This window comes from Acanthisitta chloris, unplaced genomic scaffold (assembly GCF_000695815.1).
Source record: "Acanthisitta chloris isolate BGI_N310 unplaced genomic scaffold, ASM69581v1 scaffold5645, whole genome shotgun sequence".
Classification (NCBI taxonomy): domain Eukaryota; kingdom Metazoa; phylum Chordata; class Aves; order Passeriformes; family Acanthisittidae; genus Acanthisitta; species Acanthisitta chloris.
Genome location: NW_008675254.1, coordinates 34,548 through 62,145, shown reverse-complemented (window position 1 = coordinate 62,145; position 27,598 = coordinate 34,548). Strand labels below are relative to the sequence as shown.

Here is a 27,598-nt window from a genome sequence, read left to right as displayed (position 1 = left end):
GAGAAAAGGTGGCATTTTTCATACTAGTCTTGCCTTTTTTTTAGAGGACTTTAAGATCTCTTGATATGGCTGCCTAAATGTCTTTTTTCCCATTTGAAAGCATTGTACTCAATATTTTAAATCACAGAGAATTTTATATGAAAGAGAAGTAATTGAATAGTGAAGGGACTTAGAATAGCAACAAAAATTCCACCTTGTGCTGTAGGCAAGGTTTCATGCTATTAAAATATTAAGGTGCTCATTCTAGTCCTACTAAAAATAGCAAAATTCTTAATTTGCTTACATCTAAGATTAATGTTTCACTGCTTTTATCTTAGTTATTTACATCCTGATCTTGGAGATGACTCTCTTTGGAGGAAGTGGCCTGTTTGTATGGGAAGGTGATTTTACATCTAGGGAAAGGAGGTGTAAGTTACTACCCCTAAGGGAAAATGGTAAGGTTTCTGGTTTGGTGGTGTTTTACACCACATTTGCATAACATAAAAACTGCACAGCGTACAGTGTAATAGGAAAGCATTTATAGTGACAGTAAAAGCAGGCCTTAATTATTTCATGGCTGGTTTTCAGTAATTTAAAATTGGAGGAAACCAGCTAGAAATATCTTGTTAAGGAATATTACTGGAGATAATAGATTTATTCATAAAACTCGACAAGATGAAATAAATCAAACTGACCTTTATCTCCACCTACAAAATTAAGTATCCCCTATTTTTAATGGAAAAATAAGCCTATTAGGTATTACAGTCTTCTAAATGGTAATGTCTGATTGTTACCAAGATCTGTTAAAACTTTAACACAGCTTTATAATAACACATTTTACAATTAATTCCACAAGGAGGGATATTGGCCAACTCCTACACTTCTTGGAGGTATTTTAATTCCAAACATAAAATGCACAAAGACTGTCTTTATCTCTTGCTCTGCTGAAAAGCAGTCAAAACATAGTATTTCAGTGCCCTTGTAAAGGGAGGGATGCAGAACTGATGTTTTTCCAGACTATAGCATATCCAATACTCTAGGTGGAGAAGGAATCTCATAGATTACGCTTTTCTTTGGAAGTAGAGTTCTATGACATCAAGGAGGTCATTTCAAGATTAGATAGACATTAACATCTTCAGCAATGTGAGCATACCTGTATTTATAAATATATACATGGAAATGATCCACACTCTCCAGAAAATGCTTGGACACTCCCTACAGTTAATTTATCACACCTGCCTGTTGTAACTTGCTCTGAAGTGAACGATGAACTCTCTGGAGCTGGGACTATTTTTCACTGTAAGTCTTCTTAGTGTTTTGCACCTTGATCTTAATTAATGCCTGTAGGCATTTCTGCAAAACAGCTATTAAATAACAATCCAAGCTGATCAACTCCCATACACTTCATGCTACTTTAGCAGTCAGACGTGCAGACTGGGCAGGTGTTCCAGGTGTTATGGAGTAATGGTATTTAAATTAGTGGGAGTGTAGAAGAGCTGACACATTCAACCTCTGATAATTGAAGGTAAGGGTGAAGCAAGGCTTTGATTATTCTGTAGAAGTCCTGAATGAAGGAGGTGTACAGAAAGAATTATACTTACTTTCTTTTCAAACGTGTAGCTAAATGGGGGGAATGAGCTGTTCTTAGATGACAGGAGAAACTAACTGCAAGATACATGTAGGAGGAAACAATGGAATAAGGCTTGGGGCATGTGCAGACTTTTTAATGCAAAATAAGAAGGTGCCTAATTTCTGTCTTGGGGTCATTTCACATATATTTCTCACTTCCTATCTAATGTCTATGGATCGGAGTTCTTTCTGGCTCAGCATTCCTTAGCTCATGAAAACAACTGCAACTTCAGCTTCTCTGGGCTAAAAACCTTTTCCCCTTTCCTTGAGACCAGCTTACCAGGGTAAATAGTAATATATGATTTTCAATGTATGTTTCATACATATAGTCTGTATTTTCCACACAAAAGAGAGCGTGGGACAAACCTTTGTGCTTCAGGAAAAAAGAAACAGTGCTTGCATAACATGCAGCTTTTTCACTATGGTAAAATAGGACTTTGTTTTTAGTTGCTTAATGGTCTAAGGATAATTTTAGTTCATGGCAGGTTTGGGAGGACCAGGCTTCCAGTGCTGCAGCTGTTAACTGCCTCTGTGAAACTTAGATAGTCCTTATTAGGGATATGGACCATGAAATTGGCTGAAACATTGCCAAGAAAGAATTGTTGTATAGTGGAGAGATAAGATTCTCAGAAATTTTAATATTATTACCCAGCAGAGACTTAGGTTACCTTTTAATACACATCACCTCATGCACTGCAGGAGCTATCTCACAGTGCCCAGATAACAACAAAAATGCAGAGGATCATCAAACATCTACTTGCAGGGCTGCTGATATTCTTCACAAGAAGCTGTCTTTCATATGGAAATAGCAATTCATGGAAATTAAAAGCTAGCATTTCATGCAAGGTTCACTCTAGCAGGACATTAAATCAAAGCTTTCATTAATGCTGGTCATTTTAAAGGTAAATTCCACTCAAGTAGATATGGCCATTATACAGCCACATCTAGTGACACAGCAGATGAGAAAGTCCTTCCAAAGCAAAGTCAGCAGGCCTTAATTTCCTCGGCCAGATAAGCACCATATTCCTTTTGTTTTGATTAAATATCGTCATTCTGTAGAACAGGTTAATGACATTTATTATCCAGTTCAATAGCTAATCACTTTAGAGGTTTTTTTTAATGGCACCACATGTTGTGCATAGCAAATTTAATGCAAATCAAATGAAAAGTGAAATGCCAGACAAAATGACCCAGAGCTCATACACTGCACATGCAGAGGGATATGGGCAGAACTATAGAACAGTAAAGGACAGAAGCAAATATGAGCAAATCCTGAAGAAGGAAGAGGAAGGAACGAGCTGCATCATGGATCTGAATTAGTTGTAAAACACAAAAGAGTGAAGTCATAAGGAGAATGAAAGTTTTGAAGAACAGTGCACTGCCAGCTACGGGTAGATGGCATATAGCAGTGGGATGCCAATCCCCCTTCCTTCACGAGAGAGATGTGTTAGCAACCTCACACCACCAGTTCTTGCTGCTCCGTGTGGAAATCGAGCAGATTTCTCAATGTGTATGAAAGAAAATCAATTGCAGTTCACTACAGTGACATGACAAACCTAGGTGGGGTAGTATGTATTAATGTATGTGTAATAGCAGTAATGTTTATTATTACAGTAACCCACTGTAGCTTGGTTGTATGTTCAAAAATTGAAGTTCCTTCTTTTCATCTGTACCATAGGTCTAAGCTTAGAGCTAGAAAAGTATTGCTTTGAGTTCTTCTTACATGGTTCTGAAAGAATATCAAGTTCCTACATGAAGTACTACAGCAGTTTCACCATGGATTTTGAGAACCCCCTTGAAGTGAGCAGTAAGAATGAAACCTGACAAATTGCAACACATGAAGTTTTGCTCTTAAGACCATCTCTTAAATTGACGTACAAAATGTTTTACACGAAGACTTTTATCATCTTCGCTATGTCTGCTGAATTCTTTTATGATAACTTACATGCTGCATGAATTATTTTGCTTTGATTATTAAAAAGTAGTTGGTTGTAGAAAATCTAATTTATTTCCTCAACAACAAATAACAAAGCTTAGAGCAGTAGGAGATGAAGTCACCGTGTGTTACAATTTAAGTTACCACTCTGATTAGACCAGTTAATTAAACTTATTCTCATTTCATACATACCTTCACATGAAGTCTAACATTTACATTTTGCTGCTTTCATTTTCATAAATAAGCATAATGCCACATAGCAGGCTAACAAACAAACAGCCTCGTTCTTTGATACTGGCAGTCACACTGAGTTGCATCTTCAATGCTGCTTAGGTGTGTTAGCTAAAATAAAGCGGTACTAGCTCATAAATGTTCTTAGTCACACTGAGCAAGTATTGGCTTAGGGTGACTAGAATTGTAATCTGTGCCTTCCAAGCTCTATGAATTTTGGTTGCTTCATCCCCTGATGCGCTGGCTGTAATGGGAGTGACTCTACATTTGCAGAGCACAGGGAACAGTCTGACCACTGTGTGTACATGTGGTTGTGTGAGTAGAGCACTTTCTCCTTCCTGTGATCAGGTGGGACAGCAGAAGGGCCATCCCCAGCAGCATCTGTGTTAGGGACTTGTATTACAAAACTATCTACCATACTGATTGTTTATTTACTAGCAGAGTGTAATTAATAAAGGTTCAGCATAGATCCTGTCTTCATATACAAGGTTTATAGTCAGAAAAACGACTAGTTATGGGGCAGTTTTAGACTAGAAAAAAGCATTGTTATTTCAGATACCCCTGGTTTCCAGTCTCCTTACCCCCACTTCACTAAGCAGCTGGCACTAAAAAGAACCCTGCAAATATGTTTCTTCACTACATTGACAGAATACCTCCTACCTTAATCCTTCAGTATGTGAGGTAAGACTTCTGCACCTCGAGCAATTCCAAAGTGTTTGATGTGTGATACTACATGTGACCTTTGCGGCCCTGGCTGGTGTGCTCTCTTCAGTGGTTTCATACTGATCAAAGATGTACATTCTCCTCAGCAACAGGAGCCCCTGCCCTGAGTTTGTGACAGTGTTTTTGTTTGATTTCTTTCCTACAACTCCTGACTTGAGTCAATTACACTCTTTTACTGAGAATGCTGGGCTACTCAATGCTGCTATTTGAAAATCTTGCTTGCGGCCCTGGCTGGTGTGCTCTCTTCAGTGGTTTCATACTGATCAAAGATGTACATTCTCCTCAGCAACAGGAGCCCCTGCCCTGAGTTTGTGACAGTGTTTTTGTTTGATTTCTTTCCTACAACTCCTGACTTGAGTCAATTACACTCTTTTACTGAGAATGCTGGGCTACTCAATGCTGCTATTTGAAAATCTTGCCATTATATACTGAGCATCATATGGTATGGTATGGAATATCCCTTTGGTCAGTTTGGGTCACCTGTCCCAGCTGTGTCTCCTCCCAATCTCCCATGCACCCCCAACTTCCTTGACATGTGGCAGTACGGAAAGCAGCAAAGGCCTTGACTCTGTGTAAGCTCTGCTCAGCAATAACAAAAACATCTCTGCATTATCAACTCTGTGTTCTGCACAAAACCCAAACATAGCCCCATACTAGTCTCTGTGAAGAAAGTTAACTGTACTCCAGCTCAAACCAGCACACAGAACTGGTTCCAAGAGCTTTATTTTCCCCCCAGTACTTTTTCCCCCAGAAAAGCCATGGGCACTTTAGAGCTTTTTTTGTATGCCAGAGTAATTCTCAATAATTTAAAATTCTATCAAGCTGAGATTTCAGTGTCAGCTGCCGTCTCCTCAGAGTGCTTCCTTTGAAAAGGGTTGCACAGTTTTTAAATATATCGCTTTTCTTTAATACAATGGGAGCAGTTTGCAAGCAGATTAAAAGTACTACAATATCAAATACACATACAAGAGCAGCATCTGTTTTATTTTGCCCCTGAATGGCTAGGTTTAATATGTGAAGGTATTTTCCCAGCTCCAGATAATAATGGAAACTTTAGTATTATAACAGATACTGCTGTTTGCTTTGTGATATTGCTAACACAGAGTAATGACAACGAAGAGAAAACTGCAATTAAATATTTTTTTCTAAAGAACTTTCTAAGTATTGCGCAACTATTTAACATGGATAAAGGTGCTGAGATTTGTTGGAACTGTAAAAGATAGGACAAACAAACCTTGAACATCAGAACTAGGATGGCTTTTCTTTGATTAATTTGTGTCTCAGTGGATTTACTGTAGTTCAAAAAAAGAGGTACAACCTCTGACCGAAGCTTCTGACTGTGGGATGAAACATTCATTTAAGCCAGTTTCCTAACAATCCATCTGCTTGCAACAGTAACAGCACACAGAGTAGGATTTAGTATACAGTTAATGAAATGCTTAAAGGACAAGTACAGTGCACTGAAACCTGCCATGAGAGAATTTCTAAGACAGTCACAAAAGACAACACACGGAAGTTCCACTAATTTGGAGGGATCGACCTGTCCCTGGGGCTGGTTGGGGCAGGGAGCCTGTGCCTGTGTGGTGTGCACACAGCTGGCTCTTGGATTTGTTCCCACCCTTTTGGCAACAGCTAAGAGGTGATGCCCATCCAATATATGGGATCCACTGTAAAAACAAGAAGGCTGTTGATCTGTAAAAACTCTCCTAAAAAAGGCGTAGAAGCAATAGAAAAAGATTTCACAGAGACTGCAGCATATGGAAATAAAATTTTATGGGAGATACGCCTAAGCTCCCAGGAGGGCTGTGAAAAATCTAAAGCCTCTGCTTCAGTGTATAATAATATAGGTAGTACAGTGATAAAGTCAGCTCCTCAAGCTTGGTGCTCAGAGGCAACAGCTAATAGAAGTCCCCACTGAGACAATGAAACAGAGCACAAACAATTTGTTTGATGTTCTCCAACCACTGTTGGATGATTTATCGGTGCTCCTCATAACAGGAGCTTGTGAGTGCTCCTTATAACTCCTGGTCACATACAGAACAAATATTTATGGAATATAGCTAGTTTGGCTTTCTGAAAGCATCTCTATCTTAGATGAGTAAAAAGAAAGACCTGCAGGCTCCCTGGGAGGGTTTATTTTATTCTTTTTTTAAGAAAGAAACAGTTTATTATTAATTTTAAAGCTCAAGTGCAGTTGTAATTTCTTTAATGAGGTAATTAATGGATTAACAATGTTCCTGAAGAAAAATAACAAACATATGCTTTAACAGATAAATTAACTTGGTGTTTTCAAACCATAGAAGAGTGATAAAGCTCACTGAGCATCTGTGCAGTCCAGTAATGCTTGCTTCACTTCCTACAAGAAGTCCTTCCCAGACACTTCATTTTAGCTCTATAGTTGTGAGGCATTTGTGAGGAATTTTCAAAAACTGCCACTGGAAAGATCTATTAATTTATCCAATAGGCATCTGAAGTGCATGAGGGAAAATACTGAATCTGACCCAGCAAAATAAAACATAAACTTGGACTCAGAATTATATATGGCCCAAATTGTATATGGTTTGCAAAGAAGGTCAGACTTCTGACTGGCTTTTCATTTGGAGATTTACTGAGGACTAGGAGTTTTGAGCTGAGACTTAATTGCATTTACCCCTCTTTCAACTCAACGGTACTCCAAGGTGTAGCAGACACAAACTGTGCTGTGGCAGCTCTGCAGCTTTGCCAGGTGTCTGGCAGCTGCATCCAGCCCCTGAACATGTCTGGATTTCGATCAATACATTAAATTCCATATTAAAACAGGAGGGTGTTAAATATCAGCTTTACAGGAGGGAACAGAAAGGGCAAATACTCCTTTGCTTTGATTTCTTGTATGAAAAGTAGACTTCAGTCAGCAGAATATGAACCAGAGCTAAGCATTCTAGATTGGATTTTTCTCAAGCCCAGAGTTGTTTGGCTGCAGGTGATAAGAACTACAGTTTCAGTGCCTCCAAAGGAGCTGTTTCCCCCAGGGGCATGGACAGTTTCACCAGCCAGCCTGAACTACTGCATGAAGGTTTCAATCTCTTCCATTGAGAAACAATGAGCATCTGATACTTGAGTAAGTATTGGATATTTGTTGAGGTTTCTAAAACTTAAGCCAAAAAAAGGTAACTATTCTTCTGTTACAATACTAAGAGTTTCAGTGTGAAATCTGAGCCTATTACAGTGTGCTATATGAACATAGCGAAAGGAAAACCAACCCTTATCCTAGGGAGCTCCCAGGCTTGTATTTTTGATTAGATGAAAAAGGAAGGAGAAACAAAGCAGAGAGGAGGATGAAAGAAGAAGGTTTCAGGGAAGACAAACACTGTGTGGGTAGGGAGCAGTGATTTCAGCTCCTTGCTCAGCTGTAATCTAGAATTTTTAAATCTTGTCAGCTCACCATGTCTTCTTTTTAAGTTAACAGTAAATCTCAAAATTACTTCATTGAATGCAAGATTAGGCCTACTATTTGATAAACTTGAAAGGCAAAGTCACTTGAAAATTGATTTGAAAACTGATTATGAGGGTGCTGGGCAGAAAGTTCTCTTTCATGCTCCTGGGTTTCAATTCTTGGATAGAAACAACAGTAAACTCACTTTGAAGACCTTATAAAACCTGTCTCTGCAAACTAACTTTTGCTCTCCTCTCACAGAGAATATGATTCAAACAAACCGCATCATACATTCCAGTTTTATAATACTGAAAAAGAGAAGAATTCTTCCAGAGAATCTGGCACCAAACAACTACTGCCGCTAGAATTGTAAATTCCTGCCAAAATATTAATTTTTAAATGCATACATTTTTAAGCTTTTTGTTGACACCACAGCTTTTTTTCATAATATAGGTTTCCCTTGTTTTGGCTCTCATGGCCACACTAGAGTACTTTGCAGGCTTTAAACAAAGTAAGGAAGGCAGATAAACAAACGTGGGGAGGAACTGATTGTTTAGCTCAGCTTTTAATCAGTTACTTACCTCCAGTGAATGGAGACAGTATTGCAAGAGCCAGACTGCTGCAAGGGTAAACTCTGCAGTTTTCATATCCTCTTTGAAGGCCTTCTTGTACACCTCTACTGGCACTGGTCATAGAAAATTAAGGAAGAGTCCAGGCAGGATTCTAGGAAGCAGAAACAGAAGTGAGATGCTATAAATATAATCAATTTTTTTCTAACTGACTTACTGCATTCAAGGCCTCTCTACTGCTGTGAATGAAAAATAAAACAAATAATGCCCCTTTATGTAAGGAAAAAATAAGCATGGACAATACTGTAAATAGAAAGGATCTATTTAGGGAATTCCTCATGCTTTGAAGACTTTGTATTTCAAATGGCAAGTAATATGATAAATATATAATGCATACAGCTCATGAGAAAATGCAACCCCAAACTGATCTTCAAAGGAAGCGTAAGAAAGGGGACTAGAGGAAATGGCTTTAAACTGAGACAGGGGAGATCTAGATTAGATAACAGAAAAAAGTTTCTTACTGTTAGGATGGTCAGGCTTTGGCATAGGTTTCCCAGAGAGGTGGTGGAGTCACCATCCTTGCGGGTGTTTAAGAGGCATCTGGGTCTGGTGCTGGATGATATGGTTTAGTGGTTTAGGGATGACAGTGGTAGTGCTAGGTGGAAGGTTAGACTTAGTGATCTTAAAGGTCTCTTCCAACCTTGACAATTCTATGAAAGCTTTGAGGAGGATTAAATGGTTGCATCCCTTCCTCCTAGTTTAATTGTGGAGGGCTTCTGAAACCATAGGTCATTCTGTGAAAGCGTGTTACTAGCTCTTAGAGATCCTGCCTGCTGAGTCTCATTTCAAGAGCCTGGCCCTTTTGTTTAGGGACACTGACATCTGCACGGTCTTTCATCTCAGCACAACTGCAGACAGAGGGTTTTTTAGGTTAGCACCACTGCAGTCCCTGCAAATCACTGATCTTTGAGTCCTTGCTGAGGATTGATTGAAGGCACAGCAGTCTGGCACATAAAGCATATATGTCTTTCTGTGTTATTCAGACCTGTGGTAATTCAGAGTTGAGATAAAACGATAGCCATTAGCAGTCACCACAGAGGCCTTAACTCCAAGCTTTCACTGTGACAGAACGATGAAATTGTGTGAAACCAATAACAGCAGCCAGCAGACATTTGTTCAAGAGTGGAGATAACATTTAAATGCAAAACCAAAGCCTCAAAATGAACAAGATATTTCGTAATCTTCATCCCTGTCTGTAGTCAGCGGGCACTTTTCTCAGTTCTTACCCTTGACTGCAGACAGGACCCCTCACACTCAGCCTCTGGATTGAAGCTGTGTCAGTAGATGTCTGTTACCCAGTTTAATTTGGTTATGAAAGAAAGAGCCAATAAAATATCAACAGCCACAGTCTTTGAGCCTCCCAGCAAATACCACTTGCCAGAAACAAAATGAGCTGTACTGCAGAGAGGTCTCATGTCTCTAACAAGAGCAGCAGAAAAAATTCAGGACATGGAAGATCAGACCTTTTAAAAGCAAATGTTTTCACTCTCTAGGTCAAAGTAAAGAGGCACCTGAAGATTTTGCTGTTCCCTGGTAAACACAGCAGAGCCTTGTCTTCCCCTCACACTTACAATCCCCTGAGAAGCTGCTCCCAGTCTGGAGGGGAATTTGTATAGACCTGGTGCAGATTCACCACAGTTACAGCTTTAACCAAGTGCTCTGGCAAAGCAACCCTGAACAGTGCTGCTGTGGGGGTATCTAATTTTGCTCATATTCTGTTATAACATATAAGCTTTACTTCTTGGCTGAGCTGGCCCCTGCCCTTTCTCTGCTGCCCCAATGTCACCATTGGTGGAGCTGCACCTGTGCTTCAGTAGGTCTCCAAAGCATCGCCCTCATCTCGTCTAATCTTGCTCTGAGCAAGTCTGTGCAGCTTGGCACCAATAACCCAGGCAGCTGTCTGGATTATGAGCAGTACCTACACAATGACAATGTTGAGAAGTGACTTCACTAGGTCAAACATTGTACAAACACATGGTAAGAGACAGATCAGATTAAATAAACAGGGACAGGATTGATGAAATCCTCATTTAATAGGTGTAGAATAGAAGCACTGAAATGGAGTGATTTACTTCACACAGACCACAGGAAATACAGGTACCAGAATCCTAGTTTGCTATTTAAATACTGGACAGGTTTACATCATCTTTACTCACACCATCTTAAAAACAAAAAGATGGCTTTGAGAATTCACATGTGGGATTATTTGGATGCTGGAGAGTATTTGCTAATACTAGAATGGGAGAGAGCCTGGCAGCAGAAGGCACATGAGATAGCTAGTGTCGACTTGTAAGAGAGAAGGGGATTGTTAGAGTGGACTTCCTGCCTTTTGTCCATGCTGGTAAGACATTCGCTGCCACTCCTATCCATTTTCCCTGCTACAACAACTAACTTCTCACCCAAGTTCTGTAGGAGAGCAGCTGGTTAGTGTTGGGAAGGACAGCAATCTTTGGCACCATCTAGAGAGATGCCCCACTCAGCTGGTTCAATGGGGACTCTGATGTGCTGCCAGGTCTGTTACAGGAAACCTGTGACCTTTCTGAGTCACCTTTGTAAAAATCTAAGCCCGGAGGAAAATTTGGTTTTGGAATCTTCCAATCAATGGTCTGCTTTAATCAGGATTGTTTCTGTGGCTGCTTCTTTTGTAGGAAGGGCATGAGACTAGGTAAAGCATGGTGAGTTGTTGGGTAAATTATGTTGAAATTGCCTGATTGCATCCAGCCTTGATGTTAATATTGCCAACTGCTGTGAAATCACCCTGAGTCACCTCTGTGCTATCTGTTAAAGAGCAGCAGGGAAAGCTGTGCTCTTCTAGCACTGGTCAAGCTTTTTTAGAATAATCAAAGCATTGTTGTGGCTAAAGCAAACATGTCTCTCTCTGGGTCTTGCAGTGGGATACCATTCAGATTGTCCCAGGCTCACTGCTTGGATTCTTGATACATTCCTGAAGAAGCATTGCACCTACCGTCGCTGGTCCTGCTTGCCCCCCTCCAGGTAATTTTCTGAAGAAATATCTGCAGTCTAACAAACAATAAAAATTAATGCTTTCACTTGATGCTTTCATTTCTTGTGCACAGAAGCCTACATTTCACTGCTGACTGATTAAATGTGGTAGTAAAAGGTACAGTCTTGTGGTTCTCAGTACCCTCTTAGCATCCCTTTGAGGAGAGAGCACTCACAGGGTGGATGCACTTAGGAAGAAGCTTGATACAGACTGTTTCCCCTTCTGCCTGCTCCCCTGGGATAACTCCTTTTGCTGTTATTTAAAAGAAAAAATAAAAATCAGCTCACATGTTCTGTACTGTAGGGACAATTTTTTGTTCCCCTGCAATGCAAACATGCTTTAATGTCAAGAGGAAAATGATGTGCAGGGAGAAAAGGGCCAGACCAATCATCCACTAGTTTTATGACATGGTGGGCCCCCCAGTTCCCATTGGTCTGCCCTTCTCCCTCTTGCACCTTGGAAGCTTTAATTGAAGTGAATGTGGCTTATTGATTTGTAGCATAAGGTAATGTGCTAATAGGCAGAGGAGGTCAAAGTAACTTTAGGCCAGACAAGAGAGGATGTAATTAGACATTAAGGATGTGTAGTAGATTAAAGATCTGATTGTGTTTTCAATTAAACCAGAAGCTCCTTTGATTTTAGCAGCAGAAGTCCTAGCCATAAGAAGGGAGGAATGTACTATTTCTTTATCTAAAGACAACATTATTGACTTTAAGAAAGAAAAAGCAAGGATTTGTAAAGTTAGCACACCAAAGTATTATCTAGCTCTGGTTTCATTAGAATTTTTTTTTCCTTATATACTTACATTTGGCTCAATTAACCCATAAAGACAGAACTTCAGCAGAATGCTGAGGAAGCAGTTGTATCCTAAAGCCAAGTTTGAAGGCTTTTAACCAAGCTTTCCTATAGAGAAGTGGACTCTGAAGAGCAATTTCAGTACGTGGAAAAAACTAAGCTTGTTTGGGCTGGTTGTTTTTTTTCCTTTTCTTTTTAGCCCTTTTAGATCCAGTAAAAATTAAGACTACAAGAAGATTACAAAGTTCATAACAAGGAGTGTTCTCATAGTCTATAGAGATGTCTGAGAACACCTCCTACTGTAGTCCAGTGAGCAAAATATTTTCTGTACAATTCCTTAGTTCTCCTGGAAGGGACGGTACCACAGTGCCACTCTCTGCTATCTCCCATGTCCATTATTTTCTTGTTGTTGCAGATGAAGCCTGTGTGAGTCTGCACTGGCAAGAAATCAAACTGCTCAATTGCATTTAGCTACACTTAACATAATCATGTACAGCAGATCTGGTGCTGTACAGCACTGTGTACTCTGGTCAAAATGGGTATTTAGAGCAGTGATTCCAGAAGGTGTCTCCTCTCCTGTGCATAAGCTGTAGTTATAGTCTAAGATTATAGTATTTTATGCAATATAATGTTATATTAAAAATACTGTATAGTACTATGATGTCCTGTTGGTTCTAAGGATTCCTAACATCTGTGGTAATGAAATAAAACCAAGATGAAAAATGATGCTGTATTTACGTCCACTAGAACATATGAATGCTTTCTGTTTGGTAGCATAATGAAACTGCTAAATCAGGGGCTAATTTTGCCACTACAAATAGAATGCACATTCTATTACTGTGTGATAATAGTGCAAGACATAGTTTATTCTTGAGTAAACTTGACTGTACTGTATAGATCTGCACAATTTTTTCTATTTATTCTGAAAACAAGTCAGATAGGTTTGATGTGTGTATCAATAAAGTTATGTGCTTAAATATTTTCTTGAAAACAGCTTAATCTTTAACATTTCCAAGCACTCATGGTCCATCCTGTCTGTCCTCCCTTTCTCTCTCCCCTTCCCTCTCTTCTTCTTGAGAGAAAGAAATACATCTTTGTGTGTACTGTGCGTGTATGTGTGAAAAATAAACTTCCTCACTGGCAAGTAAACCCAAGAACAATGTTGCTAGCAGCTGTTGTGCTTAAAGGCCAGTTGAGAACACTGTTCCCTTATGAGCTCTCAATGCTCTTCTCAACATCAGTAACCAACGTGCCAGGACAATGTATTACAAACTCCAATGCCCAGGCCAGAAGACAACAAAAGCTCTTCTGTCTTGTGCAAGGGAACTGAAAAGAGGCTTTCACAGTGCTGGAGAACATGCTGGCAGATTGTGCCAGTACAGAGCCCTCAGTGTTCCGGAAGATGTTTAAGTACAAGAAGGGCAAATCTTGTCTAATCCTTGGTTCAGAAGCTACTATAACTGTTATTTTTTAAAAATGAGAAGAATCATATGTATGTGTGAAGATGGCCATGGGACAATTACAGGCTGCTCAGTGGCTGAGGAACTGAAAAGGTCTTTGTGCTCCTTCCAGCAGGCGAAGGACACCGTATCTACTCTCACAAATAAAAAGCAAGACCTGTCCTTTAAAAACAAACATAAACCCATTTCCCCCTGTTTCATAAAATAATTTCTATGGACAATCATTTTTGCAGGCAAGAGGTTATAAAACCAAAGCATTTGCTAATAACAGTGGTAGTTTTTAATTAAAGAGGAAAATCACAAGCTAATAAGCACCCAGTACTTTGATCTTCACTTAGGTTTGTGTTTTTTGTAACTGTCAAGTTGTTGGGAAGAGAAACCTCCATTGGGTAAAATGGCACCAACAAGTAACTTCTCATTGCATTGTCCGTCTAAAAGGGAAGGTACCTACTGGGGGTTTTAGGAAGTTTTGCTGGACACCAGTGGAAGCACTGAGCAACAGTATGTCAGAGAGAGGAATATCAGTCTGGCATGTAGAATACTGTTCTTTGTAATTTTATTTTGAATGAAATTACATTCATATAGAGCCCAGTTATATTAGCAGAGATTTAAACAAATGTTTAAAGCTTACAAACTCCTATAATTAATCTCTAAGCTTCACAATTCTTTTGTCATTGATATTATAACCTCAGACTAAATTCACTCTTTGGCATTACCTGAATTCAAAATCACAATCATGTTAAAAAAAATACAAAAATGTCTAAAACTTCACTTTCCAACCTAACTTATAAGAATAATAAAACTACTAAAATGCTGTCATTAAAAAGCCACATTGACATGATTTACAGCTGTACAAATTGTTGTTTAAAACAAGCATTACAGGATAAGTGATCAAAGCAGTGCTAAAGATTTAAAGAATTCTTCCCACTGCCCTTAAGTAGACTTTTCTGGCTAAGTTACAAATAAAAACCATTTTGAAAATGTACTTTTGAATTCACCAGAATAAAAAAAAGCCCAAGTGACTGTGTCTGAGAGAAAAGAGAAGGCCGTATTCTATGGTCTGTGCTCACACTCCAAATTCCCAGAAATGCTATTGAAACAAGGCATTTCCTTGCACTTAATGTGCTTGATATTTGTAAAAAGACTTGTATAGAAAATTAGAAACACATCCTGCCCCTGACAAGCAGTCTGCATGCTGAAAAAGAACTGAGTACTGCTGAATAAGGCATCCAAGGCAAAGTATGGCTTAAGTGCAATCTGGTTAAGGCAAGGTATGTGTTTTTGAAGTTACTTCTGCTTCCACTTAAAAGCACTAATGCACTACAATGTGTTTAAGAGCTTTGGTTAAAAAGACCTGGTGGAGCTGGAAAAAGAAATCTAAAGGAATTCATTACAATAACCTAGACAGTCCCTCAAAAAAACCCCACCTTTGTCAACTTCCTATTCTAACAGCATTCAGTCTGAAGCTCCAAATCTATAGTATTAACAGGGCAAACAAACATGTTTAATACAGCTTTCTCAAAATACCCATCCCTTATTTGCCCCCTGCAAGCCACAGTTCCCACTCTGCATCAGACATCATCTGAAATTTTGAGTGTAGCAATATGTTTGCCTAGTAATTAAATCAGGTCCAGCCCTACCCTTGCAACAGATACAGACTTAGTCCTTTATCAGGCCAAATTCTGCACAATATTGTGCTGACCTTGATCTAAAGGAGTTGCTGTGGCATTAGTTTGGATTTTTAAGTGAAGGCAGAATTTGGTCCACTTTAGCACATTAAAATAAACTGATCCACAGCTTCCGTTTGAAGAATCAATAGATTAAAGAAAGTAGATTTCTTTCTTTAAGCATTAAAGATTGGTAGCACTTTCTGTATTTACTATTAGAAAAGCCCGACTCACCCCATTTGGCTAGTTTATAATTATCATTTATCCTTTCCAGTGCTAAGGATTTCTAGGTTATTCACAGAAATATATCAAAGCTCAGGAAAGTGTAACAACAGATGCGTCATATTGTTGCATAAGCTTATGCTTAAAAATACTAGAAAAGTAGCTAGGCTCTGATAATTCTTTGGCTTGAAGTTGGAGTCTCCCTGGAGAGATCACATCTTCCATTTGTTGGAGTCCCAAGCCAGGAACCAGCCTGTGAATGTTGGGGGTTCGTGCCCCTGCTTCACGATTACGATGGGGGTGCCCTTATCTCTGCCAGAAGGATCTGTTTCAATATAGCGTTTGGCTAAAAACAGAGAGGAAATAAAGCATGTAATGTATTAGTTCATTCCTTTTGTATAAAAACTACATTAAAAGCCCTAGTGAAAGAGCCCAGGGCTACTGCAATATAGTAGTCAATTAAATTATTTCAAAGCCAATGAAGTGATCAGGTAATTACTGATTTCTCCCAGCTTCCAGTGGAGGAATTTTCCATGAGGTTAAAACAGAGGGTTTGCTGCTCTGATCAGTTTGTTGCCATGCAGCTGGGTTTTAGCTTTTAGACAGGAAAAAAGTTTGCTGGTGCTGTGCAGAGACACAAGCTTCATTGCCATTTTCCCCATGTAAAAGCCAGTGTATCGTAGAGTAATCAAGGTTGGAGGAGACCTCCAAAATCATCAAGTCCAACCATTAACCTGCCACTCTGCTGTAACCCCTAGTCCCTAAACCATATCTTCCAGCATCAGATCCAGATGCCTCTTAAACACTTACAGGGATGGTGACTAACACCTCCCTGGGCAACCTGTTCCAATGCCTGACCACCCTAACAGTGACATCCAATCTAAATCTCCCCTGTCTCAGCTTATGGCCATACCCTCTGTCCTCTTCCTGCAGGCATGGCAGAAGAGACCATCTCCCATCTCTCTACACCCCCCTGTCAGGTATCTGTAGAAAGCAGTAAGGTCATGCCTGAGCTGCCTCTTCTCAAGGCTAAACAAACCCAACTCCCTCAGCTGTTCCTCATACCACATGTGTTCTAGGCCTTTCATGAGCCTCATTGCCCTTCACTGGACTCACTCCAGCACCTCACTGTCCTTTTTAAACTGAGGGGCCCAAAACTGAACACAGTACTCAAGGTGTGGCCTCACCAATGCTGAGTACAGGGGGATGATCACTTCCCTAGTCCTACTGGCCAAACTATTCTTGATACAGGCCAAGATGCCATAAGCCTGCTTGGCCACCTGTGCACACTGTTGGCTCATATTGAGCCGCTGTCCACCAGCACTCCCAAGTCCCTTTCTGGTGAACAACACTTGACCCACTCCTTCTCCAGCCTATAGTGCTGCATGGGGTTGTTGTGTCCCAAGTGCAGGACCAGCACTGAGCCTTACTGACCCTCATGCAGTTGTCCTCAGCCCACTGATCAAGGTGGTCCAGGTCTCTCTGTAGAGCTTTCCTACCCTGAGGCAGATCAACACTCCCACCCAACTTCACGCCGTCCGCAAATTTACTGAGGATGTACTCAATCCCCATGTCCAGATCATCAGTAAATATGTCAAATAGGACCAGCCCCAATACTGAGCCCTTGGGAACACCACTAAATGGATTTAGCTCCATTCATCACAAGTCTCTGGGACATCCAGTCCACCCACTCAAGCCATGAGATCCAGTTTTTCTAGAAGTACACTGTGGGAGACCATGTCAAATGCCTTACTGAAATCCAGATAGTTTGTCTTGACATCACAATGTGCCATCACCACCTACAGGAAGCACAGCCAGGTAATCATAGCTGCTCTGGGGAAATAGCTGCAAGCATTTTCAGCACAAACTTTGTCAGAATGGCTCAGCTATGTGAAATCACACCAGAGATGACACATGATTTTTCAAGGAGATGCACTCCAAGTAAGTTGTCTTAATTTGTTCTGCAATTGGAATTTCCTCCTCCAAATTTAACTTAGTGAAGGGTGGCAGTGTTGGCATTCCTTTCTCTATATACATAAGTGAGGGTGCAGCTCAGTAGGGACCTCCTTTTAAATTCTTTTTCTTTTCAGTGCAGTTTCTTTTCATGGAGCTCTCCTACATACTCTTAAAAAAGCTCTGCAGCCTGGTAATGCTATCTTGATTAATTTTATCCTTCATAAACTTAAAGATAACAAAGATTCAATGAGTTTTAAAGCATATTTAAAGGAGAAAATAATCTTCTCCTAGATTAAATCCTGTTAAGCTTGGTAACACTTTTTAACTAGATTTCTTCTACATCATATTTTTCTCTTAAGTAATATTGATGCTACTTTACTCAGAATTCTGCCAGATTGATTTGCTTTACCAGATTTAACAGATTCCTGTCGTTCAGTTTCATTAGCATCCTTCCCAATCCAGACAAAAACCTGCAAACAGAGGAGAGAAAGATATAGTTTCCATGTTGTTACAAGGATGCTGTGTACAGCAGGAAAAGTACAAAATAGTTGATTCCACTAGGAGAAAGAATATATACTATGAAAAGACTGCAGAGATACACAGCTCTCACAAATGACAATTGATGTTTTTCTTCTCCCTTGTGAGGGACTGCAGTTCCATTCATATCTTTTAGAATTTTCCAAGGAAATTGCTCTTTGGTGCACATAGAAATACTCTCTGGTTTGAGCTCTGTGTGTGCATCAACATTTGTGCCCTGTGATCAGTGCTACCCCCAGTCACTGCTAGAAAATCCACTGAAAAACCCAACAACCAGAGCCTCGATCAGCAATCCATACCCCCCTCCCCCCTTCTTCTTCTTTTGTCCAGGATTCTTTTGGAAACTAGCTACATGTCCCAGACTTCTTTCCTTCTTATCTGAGTCAGTATGTACCAACTACTTTCCATCCAGCTCTTCCTCCACCTTCCCCCATGGACCTTGGACATTCCTTCTCATTTCCAAAAACCTCAGCCTTTTGTTCCTTAAGGGTTAGGCTGAAGAAGACAAAAAGTGGGATCTGTGGCCTCCTCCCCTTTCCCTCCAAGAGGAGAGGAAGGGTAGAGAAAATACACCGTGAGAAATAGTTATGCTCTCTGCATCCACAGTGAGTCTCCTTGTAATTCAAAAACCTCTCCACATTTCTAGTTTTCAGTGAACCAGGGAACTGAGGAAGATTGTTTCTGTCACCCTGCACCCAGTTATTCTGAAGAAATTTGTGGAAGGGCCTAGTATTTGTCCCTAGTATTGTCCCTAGTATTTGTCCCTAGTATTTGTCCTATAGGACTTTTTGTAGGTGTTGCTGCCAGGAACTCTACTGAAAACCTTTCAGAACACTGCTGGGGCTTATACTCTTGCAGCCTGCATTGGTTTATAAACAGGAGGTGCCTGTTGTGGTCTCACATGCTTGGGAACTCAATTGTGTGTGTTCACACTAGCATATCATATAGCTCAAAAATATAGCTCCCTATGGTATAATTTGAAGAAAACAAAACTGCTTCCATTTTCACACAATGATTTTTCCTGCCATCTTATGAAATAAGTGGTTAAGAATAAATTGTCCTTATTATCACAAAAAGCAGTGGTCAAGTACACAGCTCACCTGCTCCCAAGCATCCAGCAACATGACATCATCTTCAGCTAGATCATCCTGAGTGAATTCTCCTGGGACCTCTTCAATCTAAAAAGAATATTATGGTTTGGGGTTTTTTTATTTGTTTTTAATGATTTATCAAGATACACAATTTTGCACAGACCAAAGCTATTTTTAAAAGGATAAGTCCAGAGTCTTGTGAGCCATTCTTTTTGCTTCTAAAGGATCAAGGCCTAAACTGACTTGATGAATGTGTCAAGAGTGTTTCTCTGAAAGGAAACAAAGCACATAATGACATGTCCTATAAAATCAGCTTTCAGTTTGTCAGAATTGGTAGGATATTGGTAGGTTTACACTGTAATTGTTGACTACTGTTAATCTGGGACTAAGGTCTGCCAGAAGAAGGGCCTAGGGATATTTCCACAGAGCACCTTGAACCAACGAAGCTGATATCAGCTGATGTAGTCATGCAGCTTACAGTCATTTTTTAGGAAAAGAAACTGCTTTGGTTTGCAGTGGGTGAGCTCAGTGACGGAATACACACCCAAGCTTCCCAGTCACTTCACAATTACAGTTGAGTTTTGAAGAACTGTCAAGGGTTTATCTATGCGTGGCCATGTAGGAATGCTAAAAGGACGATAAGCAGAAGGTGCCAAAGTCATTCGTTTTCCCCACCCTGTGTTATGGTGGCCAGAAGGTCAGAGTGATCTGACCTCCCTCTTCTGGGGAGCTCTACTAGTGATGATTCAGTTACTAGAGAAATGCTACAGGAAAGAGGGAGTTTCATAGAATATGGAGGGTAATTTAAAATAAAAACCAAACAAGTCTATAGCTCCCAGCAGATTATTACGGAGGGGTTGGTTCCTATTACTGTATTTCACAGGAGTATTTTAGAAGCTTGTTAGAAAAATACACTTTACTACTCTCATAAGATTTTAGAGTCCTTATTAAGGATCCTTTTTTCTTTATCCCTCTCCAAGTGACTGGGCTATGCCTTAAGGAGACTGCAGAAATGATAGTCAGCTGTGTCCCCTACCTAAAAATGAGTGCATCCTTGCCAGACAGTGACACAGCACTGCCCTCCCAGAACACAGTAAGTAATTAAGCCTGAATCACAGACTCAATACCCAGTGCATAACTCTGAGTATTTCTGCCAAGGAAATAGGTTTTCCTACCTCTTTGAGCACAGGCCAATACCTTAAAGGCATAATTACACATCTTAAATCTCCATGGAAAATTTCAGACTGCTAGGGATTTTTGGCAAGCAACATTTCTTTGCCTCACCATCACTACCAAACACATAAGGGGTAAGGCACTGACCTGCACTTTCTCAGCAAATTGATAGCAATCTGGCAATGCTCTACAACAATAAAATTGCTTTTGACTGAGCAAATACTTTATCTTTTTGCATCTGCAAGCCTCTAGTTCCAGGCTGGAGCAGGCTCTGCATGCAAACTTCTGCAGTATTAATTATTCTGTCTGTCCTTTGCATTTGGGCTGTTTAAACCACCAAATGTCAACTCTCTAGCTCTTGCCAAGCATGGCTAACTAAGCCAGATCCCCATATTCATTTAATGACAGCTGATTCCCAAGGCAAAATACACCAGAAACTATATAATTAAACAGAAAGTATCCCTCCTATACTTACAATAAATCTGCCAGTCTTATTAGAACAACCATACAGGCGAGGAGGATGATCTTCAGCCTTTGTCAAGAGTTGTAAGGACGTCTGATATTCTTTTTTACCTCCAAGTGCTTTCCAGAATTCCTCTGAAAGACACAATATATAATTTATTCACCAGTGGATTTAGCATTTGATCTTTTGGCTTGTTAGATAGTGTTTCAGGAATCCTTAAACAATGTCTTTGCTGTCTCAAAGATAAGCGCATTTCTTACAGTACTTCCTGAAGTTCATCAAAATAACAATACCACTTGCAGACCTATAAAGAATCACAGAATCATGGAATGGCCTGGGTTGGTAGGGACCTTAAAGATCATCTAGTTCCAACCCCCCCCTGCCGTGGGCAGGGACACCTTCCACTAGACCAGGTTGCTCAGAGCTCCATCCAATCTGGCCGTGAACACTTCCGGCGATGGGGTTATCCACTTCTCTGGGAAGCCTGTTCCAGTGCCTCATCACCCTCACAGTAAAGAATTTCTTCCTACTATGTCATCTAAACCTACTCTCTTTCAGTTTGAAGCCATTCCCCCTTGTCCTGTCATTACACAGTCTGGTAAACAGTCTCTCTCCATCTTTCATGTAGGCTCCCTTCAGGTCCTAGAAGGTCACAATTAGATTACCACCATACTTCTAAGGTCACAATTAGATTACCACCATACCTCCTCTTTTCCAGACTGAACAATACCAATTCTCTTAGTCTTAGCAATGTGCTATCTTTCTCCTCTCTTAGACACTCAGGGTAAAGAAAAGACCCTGTTCCTCTGAAGCTCGTGCTCCTGCCCTACAGACTTCCAGGACATTGCACTGCTTGTGCATCAGCTAGTTCTGGATAGATCTCCATGGCAAATGTCAGGTTGAATTTTCAAAGGAAGAGAGTGAGCATATGCTTCTGCCTATAAAATATACAATTGCAAAAACTATTTAGGCTGTATCTCCATGCAGTGCAGTGTATCCTCAGCTGCCTATTAGCAACCACATGACCTCATACTAACCTGGTTCCTGGCCTTCATTAATCTTAGCAGTCTGGCATTTAAGAACACTTGCAATGTATTGAGCTCCTTGTTCCTCTTCTTTGTTTGCTCCTTTTCCTACCCAGGTGTAGCCAGAGTTGTTTGGCAGTTTCAGAACAAAGACATCATTAGAGTTTAGTGACACTGCATCAACATCAACCTAGATCAAAGAAGAAATTGTTTTATTCTTCACATTTTCAAATAATGTAATAAGTATTCTGCATGTTTATATAAAATGTGTAGACATGTTAATCAGCTATGCTTTTGGTCTTCAATTTTTCCCTAGTTTTGTAGTGAAAAGACCCTAAGACAGAGAACTGACTTGAAGGGCAAATCTTAGGACTGTTTGGCAGTAGGAAAGGCTCATAAAATAGGAAACACCATCTCATAGGGGTTGCTGACTTCTTGTCTACTCTTTGTCGACTGACTGCTGTGCATTTTCTTACAGCTTCCTCTGAACGATGTAGATTGGTTGCAGCCAGTTACAGCATATTCTCTTTGGTTTATTAGATGGGTTGGTCACATAGAGGAGTGGATTGCATTTGGAGTTCTGCATTCCTACCCAATAAGATTAGTCAGATGGCAGATATACCATTTCCCATGGGGAATAGTTGGTTTACCCAGCAGGTGACCTTACCTCCACAATCCTAGTAATGGCTGCCAGATTCCTGCGGATTTGGAAGAGTCGTGTGGGTGGAGCAGGTTTCTGACCTTCTTTCTTGGATGTCCCATCCTTGTAGACTATAAGTGGTTTGTTTTTGAACAAGCTCAGTAGATGTGCAGGCTCTTTGCCTTGAGTGACTCGGATCTGTACATATGTAAAGAAATGCAATAAAAGAAACAAAAGGATACAGGTGGTTATTTTTGGTCTTTGTTGACTAGCATAGGCGTTGTTAGCCAATAATGTTATGTTAGCACAAATGAGAAGTGGCAAGCTGAGATCTAAAAATATAGTTCCAGACATAGAGAGTTGGAGCATTTGTGAGATTTTTTTTGTCAATCATGCTGACACAAAGACAAGATTCAAACTTCTAACAGAATGTTGAGCTGATTAAAATGGCTGCTATCTACTGTAATAAGAAAATTACTCTTTTTCAAAAGAACTGTCATTTCATGGTGTTTTATAGAGTGACTTAATTCCCCTGAAAAAACATCTTGGAAGTTTAGATGCCCTGTATTTAAGCAGAAGAGAATGGTTATTCATTTTATTCATTATTCCCATGTGTATTTTATCTGCAAGAAGATGAAAAAGATGAGCATGAATTTATCTTCCAGAGGATAACATGGATGACAAAAATGAACCTCCATTACAGGTGCAAAAGATGCTACTGCCATCTAAAATACGGCATTGCACTGTGAAGAACAACTATTTTTATGTTAATGTATGATAAAAGTTATTTGTATACCACCATTTATTCTTCCTTTGTAACTGTACCACCTGCCAAGGTGGAGGGCTGCAACTCCCTGCCTTTCACTCTCAGAAAGAAGGCATAAAAAGGGAATGAGATGTGCTGCATAGTTAGCAGAGTAGGGGAAGTGGAGAGCTCCTAGTGAGGCCTGGGGCAGCTGGGAGCTGGGGTGCCCAGAGGGGTGACTGAAGCTGGGCAGGAGCAGGTGTAATAATAACTAAACTAAACTTAATTAAACTAAACTAAACACTAACAATAACTAAAATAAGTAACAGCTTATTTCACAGCTGGATAGGCTGCTACAGTTGTCTGATAAGGATAACCTAGGACACATATACTTGTAGGTGCCAAACTGCAGCAGGATTTTACAAATGGGGAAAAAAACGCCAAACACGAAAAAAACCAACATGACAACCCAAACAAACAAAAAAAGCCAAGCCTCCCAAAATGCCGAGTGGAACATACTTCTGCAAACCTGATTTTTTAATAGTCATTTGTGCTGTCGTGCCATCTAGTGACCATACAAAATAGCACACTTAAATCTGTCAAATAATGCTGATACAGATGTTAAGCACGGTAACGTATTATATTTACTTTTAAGCATCACATCTATTACAGTGAAATGGAAATACTTCAGCTTTAATAAAAATATTTTTAAGCACATTATTCTTACAACTGTTAGCAGTAATATTGTTTTTCTGTAGTATTAGTATTGGTCTCATGTATGAGGCAGGACTGTACTGTGCTGGACTCTGTCCAAATATAGAACATGTGTAAGGAATATTTCAAGCAGTAATTACCTAGAAGTGTTCTAATCCTTCCTTAATACAATTTCAGTCATAAATAATAACTGATTAATGGCTAAATGTAGGGGCTACCATCTAAATGAACTGTACCTTGGTGGGGAGGGGAAGCCGTTTACATTTGTAATTAAGAAATGGGGATCACAGAATTATCTCCTACTGCCTAGAAAATATCTGCTTGTCTCTTGTCGTCTTACTGCTCTAGCTTTTCTGTGGAAGCCTTCTCCTACCCACGGCTCCTCACTAGTGAAGAACATACCTAGTCACGCTAGGATTAGTTTATCTCCCACACCTTTCAGTTGCCAATGTCCTGTGCCTTGCCTTGCACACCCCATTTGTGCACATGAGGATGTGTATCCTGCATTTATGGAGCTGCAAGCACTGCAGGATGGGAAAACCCAAGTTATGCTCCTCACTAATGCAAGGACAAGCCAGACCCTGTTGCATAATTCCAGCATGCTCTCCTGTTCTGGCTGTCTTATGGCTTTCATATCTCCCAGTTTTGGCCCTCTAGAAGTCAGGTGTCTTATCTGGGCTAAATATCACAGCTTCTTCTATAATCAAAAGGAGACGGGGGGCTCCCACAGGGCTACTGCCTTGTCAGGCACCTGCTTCAGAGTGAATTGCCCTGGGAGGATTTTATCCCAATCATCTTAACACCTTATCATTCACTCTCCACTGGCTATGCAGAGAGGCTGTAAGTCTAGGCAGGACTGAAACCTAATTTTTAGACAGTGAGAGCTGAAGGAAAGTAAAGGCAGTTTTAGGTTCTGGTATATCTGTGTTCTTTTGGGCATCTGCATACAGAAAGCATGATTCAAATACGCATTCTCCAGTGATTTTAAAAGGAGTCCATGGTTCTTGGCTTGATACAGACCATGAGCAATTGACATTCCCAGTCTTTAAATGCTACCTCTTCCCTTCAGTTCTTTTTGAAATTTGCATGTATTGCATGCTATCCAAAAGACACTAACCTGCACGGCCTGATCATTCAACAGATGATCCAGCTGAACAGTCAGAAATGCAGATGCAGTCAGTTCATCTCTTGTAGCATGGGCTCCTTGCCTGAGGAAGGCAAGGAGAAACACAGTGGTTAAGTTCAGCTTCAAAACGACCCAGAGCTTATACTACAACAAACACACAGTGAACAATCTTGCATTTACACAAGTTTATACTCAAAAGGACATAAAGTCAGCATAAAATAATATCCAAATGCTGGAGGTCTGTTCAAAGCCAACTAAACATACCATGTGTAGATGATCTGCCCTTTGGGGTAAGTGTAGAGGATAATGTAGCAGTCACCCCCATAGAACTGTCCATATGTCTCAGGTCCCACAGGAACTCTGCCACTGCTCTCCACACGCCAGATCTGGGGAAACAGGGAAATCACTGGAGAATGCTGACCTTCATCCTGAGACTCTTCTTGAAGCAATTAACTCTATCATCCCCTGAGTGACCTTTGTTTCTATTCCCAAGTGTTATGGAATGAAACTAGAAAGGTTTCTTCATGAAGTAGATAGACACACCCTGTGCTCACTGAATGAATGAATGATGACCATCAAAAAGCCACTGCAATACACTTTGTCTCAATGCTTTAATGCCACACAATCACCTCATAATGCTGTGCTGACCTTACTTTCTTAACATCTTAAGGTGACAATATGACAAGAATGGTACAACATTACGATCATCATAAAGCTATTATATCATTGGGAGAGGCATGCTGCAGTCAGATAACACACTGTTAGGCAGATTTCTTCCTATTTCATTCACTACAACCCAGTCCAGTTAACAACTAAGGTGCTTTGGCTCAAGCTTATGGACCATCCCAAGTATGAGGTCAGAAACCTAGAAAATACACCAATGAGACATAGGTATTCCCTTCTTTTTCTTCCAGAATCCCAACATGCAGTCTGCATTCAACAGTCCTCAAGTGGGATTTAGACAGATATAGAAAGGCTGTACAGTCATCTTTATCTCTGCAAATGCAGGCTTCCTGAGACCTGAGAGACACACTGGAGACATACAAGGTTACTCCAGAAAGTAGCCTGGATACCTACATAAAGACATGGCATGGATACCTGACTCCAAGGGCTAAGTCTTTCCAATCCAGATTTTGAGCTGATACAAGCTGTAAGTTTTTCTTTAGACTAAGGATCATGTGAACTATATATTTGCAAGGTATTGTGTAATGAGAGATTATTTCTACTGTTTGATTTCTATTGATGACTGGTACATCTTTTGTAAGCACCAAAAGAACAGGACTCAACATAAAGCTAGCTTTCTACTTCAAACTATCCTTTCTGATGGTAGAAGTAACACTGCCACTAATGTAGTGTTACTCTACATAACAATGTAAAAAGCAAAACATAGAGTATCAGCTTATCCCATTACATGTGGCAGAATACATTAGGTAGACAGGATACAATTTAATACAGCACAAAAATTACCTCTACTTTCCCTGAACCATCATCTACCATGTTATGCTGGGCAGCCATTTGTGGAGACTCATGTAACTTGGTAGCATCAAATTCAATCTGCTCAATTTTAGCCACTCTCTCAGTGACATACACTTTGCCAAAACCATCACTTTCATCTTTATCCTTCCAGTCTTTGAAAAATTGTTTGAAAATTGGTGTTTCACCTCCTTCAGGAAGGACTTGAATCTGAAATGAAGCAAGACACATGAAAAGGGAGGAATACAATACCAACATAGTTACTCAAACAGAAACTTTTCTGAATTATATATTAGTGAAATATTGCCCTTATGTCTTACAAGCCCTTAAAAATATTTTTTTGCTGACTTAGAAAATGAAGTCTTTAACAAAGCTCATGCTCTCCTAGTATCACCTCATAAATAGATCGCACCTGTGTATTGGCAGGATAATTCATCTGTTGTATGAATTGTTCAGCATTCTTCATGGCAGCTTTTCTCTCTTGAGGGTTAGCATCTTTGCCTGAGTAAAACAGAAGGATAACAATACATGGGAAAGGGCAATAAACGTACAGATCCTGAAAAAAAAAAAGATGTCCTTGAGACAGGTTCTATTTGACATTGCTCTTTGCTCAGTTTGAACAAATACAAATGCTGGACATAGCACAAGCAAGAGGATTCACACAAAGTTGAATGGCCAAAACAGTACCTCAGTGGCATTGAAAACAGTTAAATTAAAATTTAAGAAAGAGAGAGAGAGAGAGAAAGAAAGAAAGAGGGCCTTGATTTTTTTTTTTTTTTTTTGCTTAGTGTTTGTATTTTTTTAAAAAAAAGCTTTTGATAATATCTGCTTGGTTCAAGGTGCAAGAACACCCTGGGTCTTTTCTTTGAGTCTTCCCCTGCTGTGCCACAATATAGTAAATAAAGCTGCTGTCCAGAACTGCCTTCACTTCTTCAGGCAGTGCCATGGTCCCAATAAAAGAAGCTCCC

At 40.0% G+C, this 27,598-nt stretch overlaps 1 protein-coding gene across 1 annotated transcript in view; it reads right to left on the bottom strand.

Moving 5' to 3' along the window:
- Positions 1–15,671: 15,671 nt before the first annotated feature.
- The window catches only part of SCIN (scinderin), a gene marked incomplete at its 5' end in the record, with an annotated part of 42,130 nt that continues 30,203 nt past the window's right edge, over positions 15,672–27,598 (bottom strand). Inside the window, 10 exons of the mRNA XM_009075663.1 lie at positions 15,672–16,033; positions 18,053–18,113; positions 19,281–19,358; positions 20,920–21,041; positions 21,945–22,122; positions 22,600–22,770; positions 25,149–25,239; positions 25,422–25,543; positions 26,625–26,840; positions 27,043–27,131. Coding sequence (XP_009073911.1) covers positions 15,900–16,033; positions 18,053–18,113; positions 19,281–19,358; positions 20,920–21,041; positions 21,945–22,122; positions 22,600–22,770; positions 25,149–25,239; positions 25,422–25,543; positions 26,625–26,840; positions 27,043–27,131 — 1,262 coding nt within the window. The remainder of the gene's footprint in view (positions 16,034–18,052; positions 18,114–19,280; positions 19,359–20,919; positions 21,042–21,944; positions 22,123–22,599; positions 22,771–25,148; positions 25,240–25,421; positions 25,544–26,624; positions 26,841–27,042; positions 27,132–27,598) is intronic.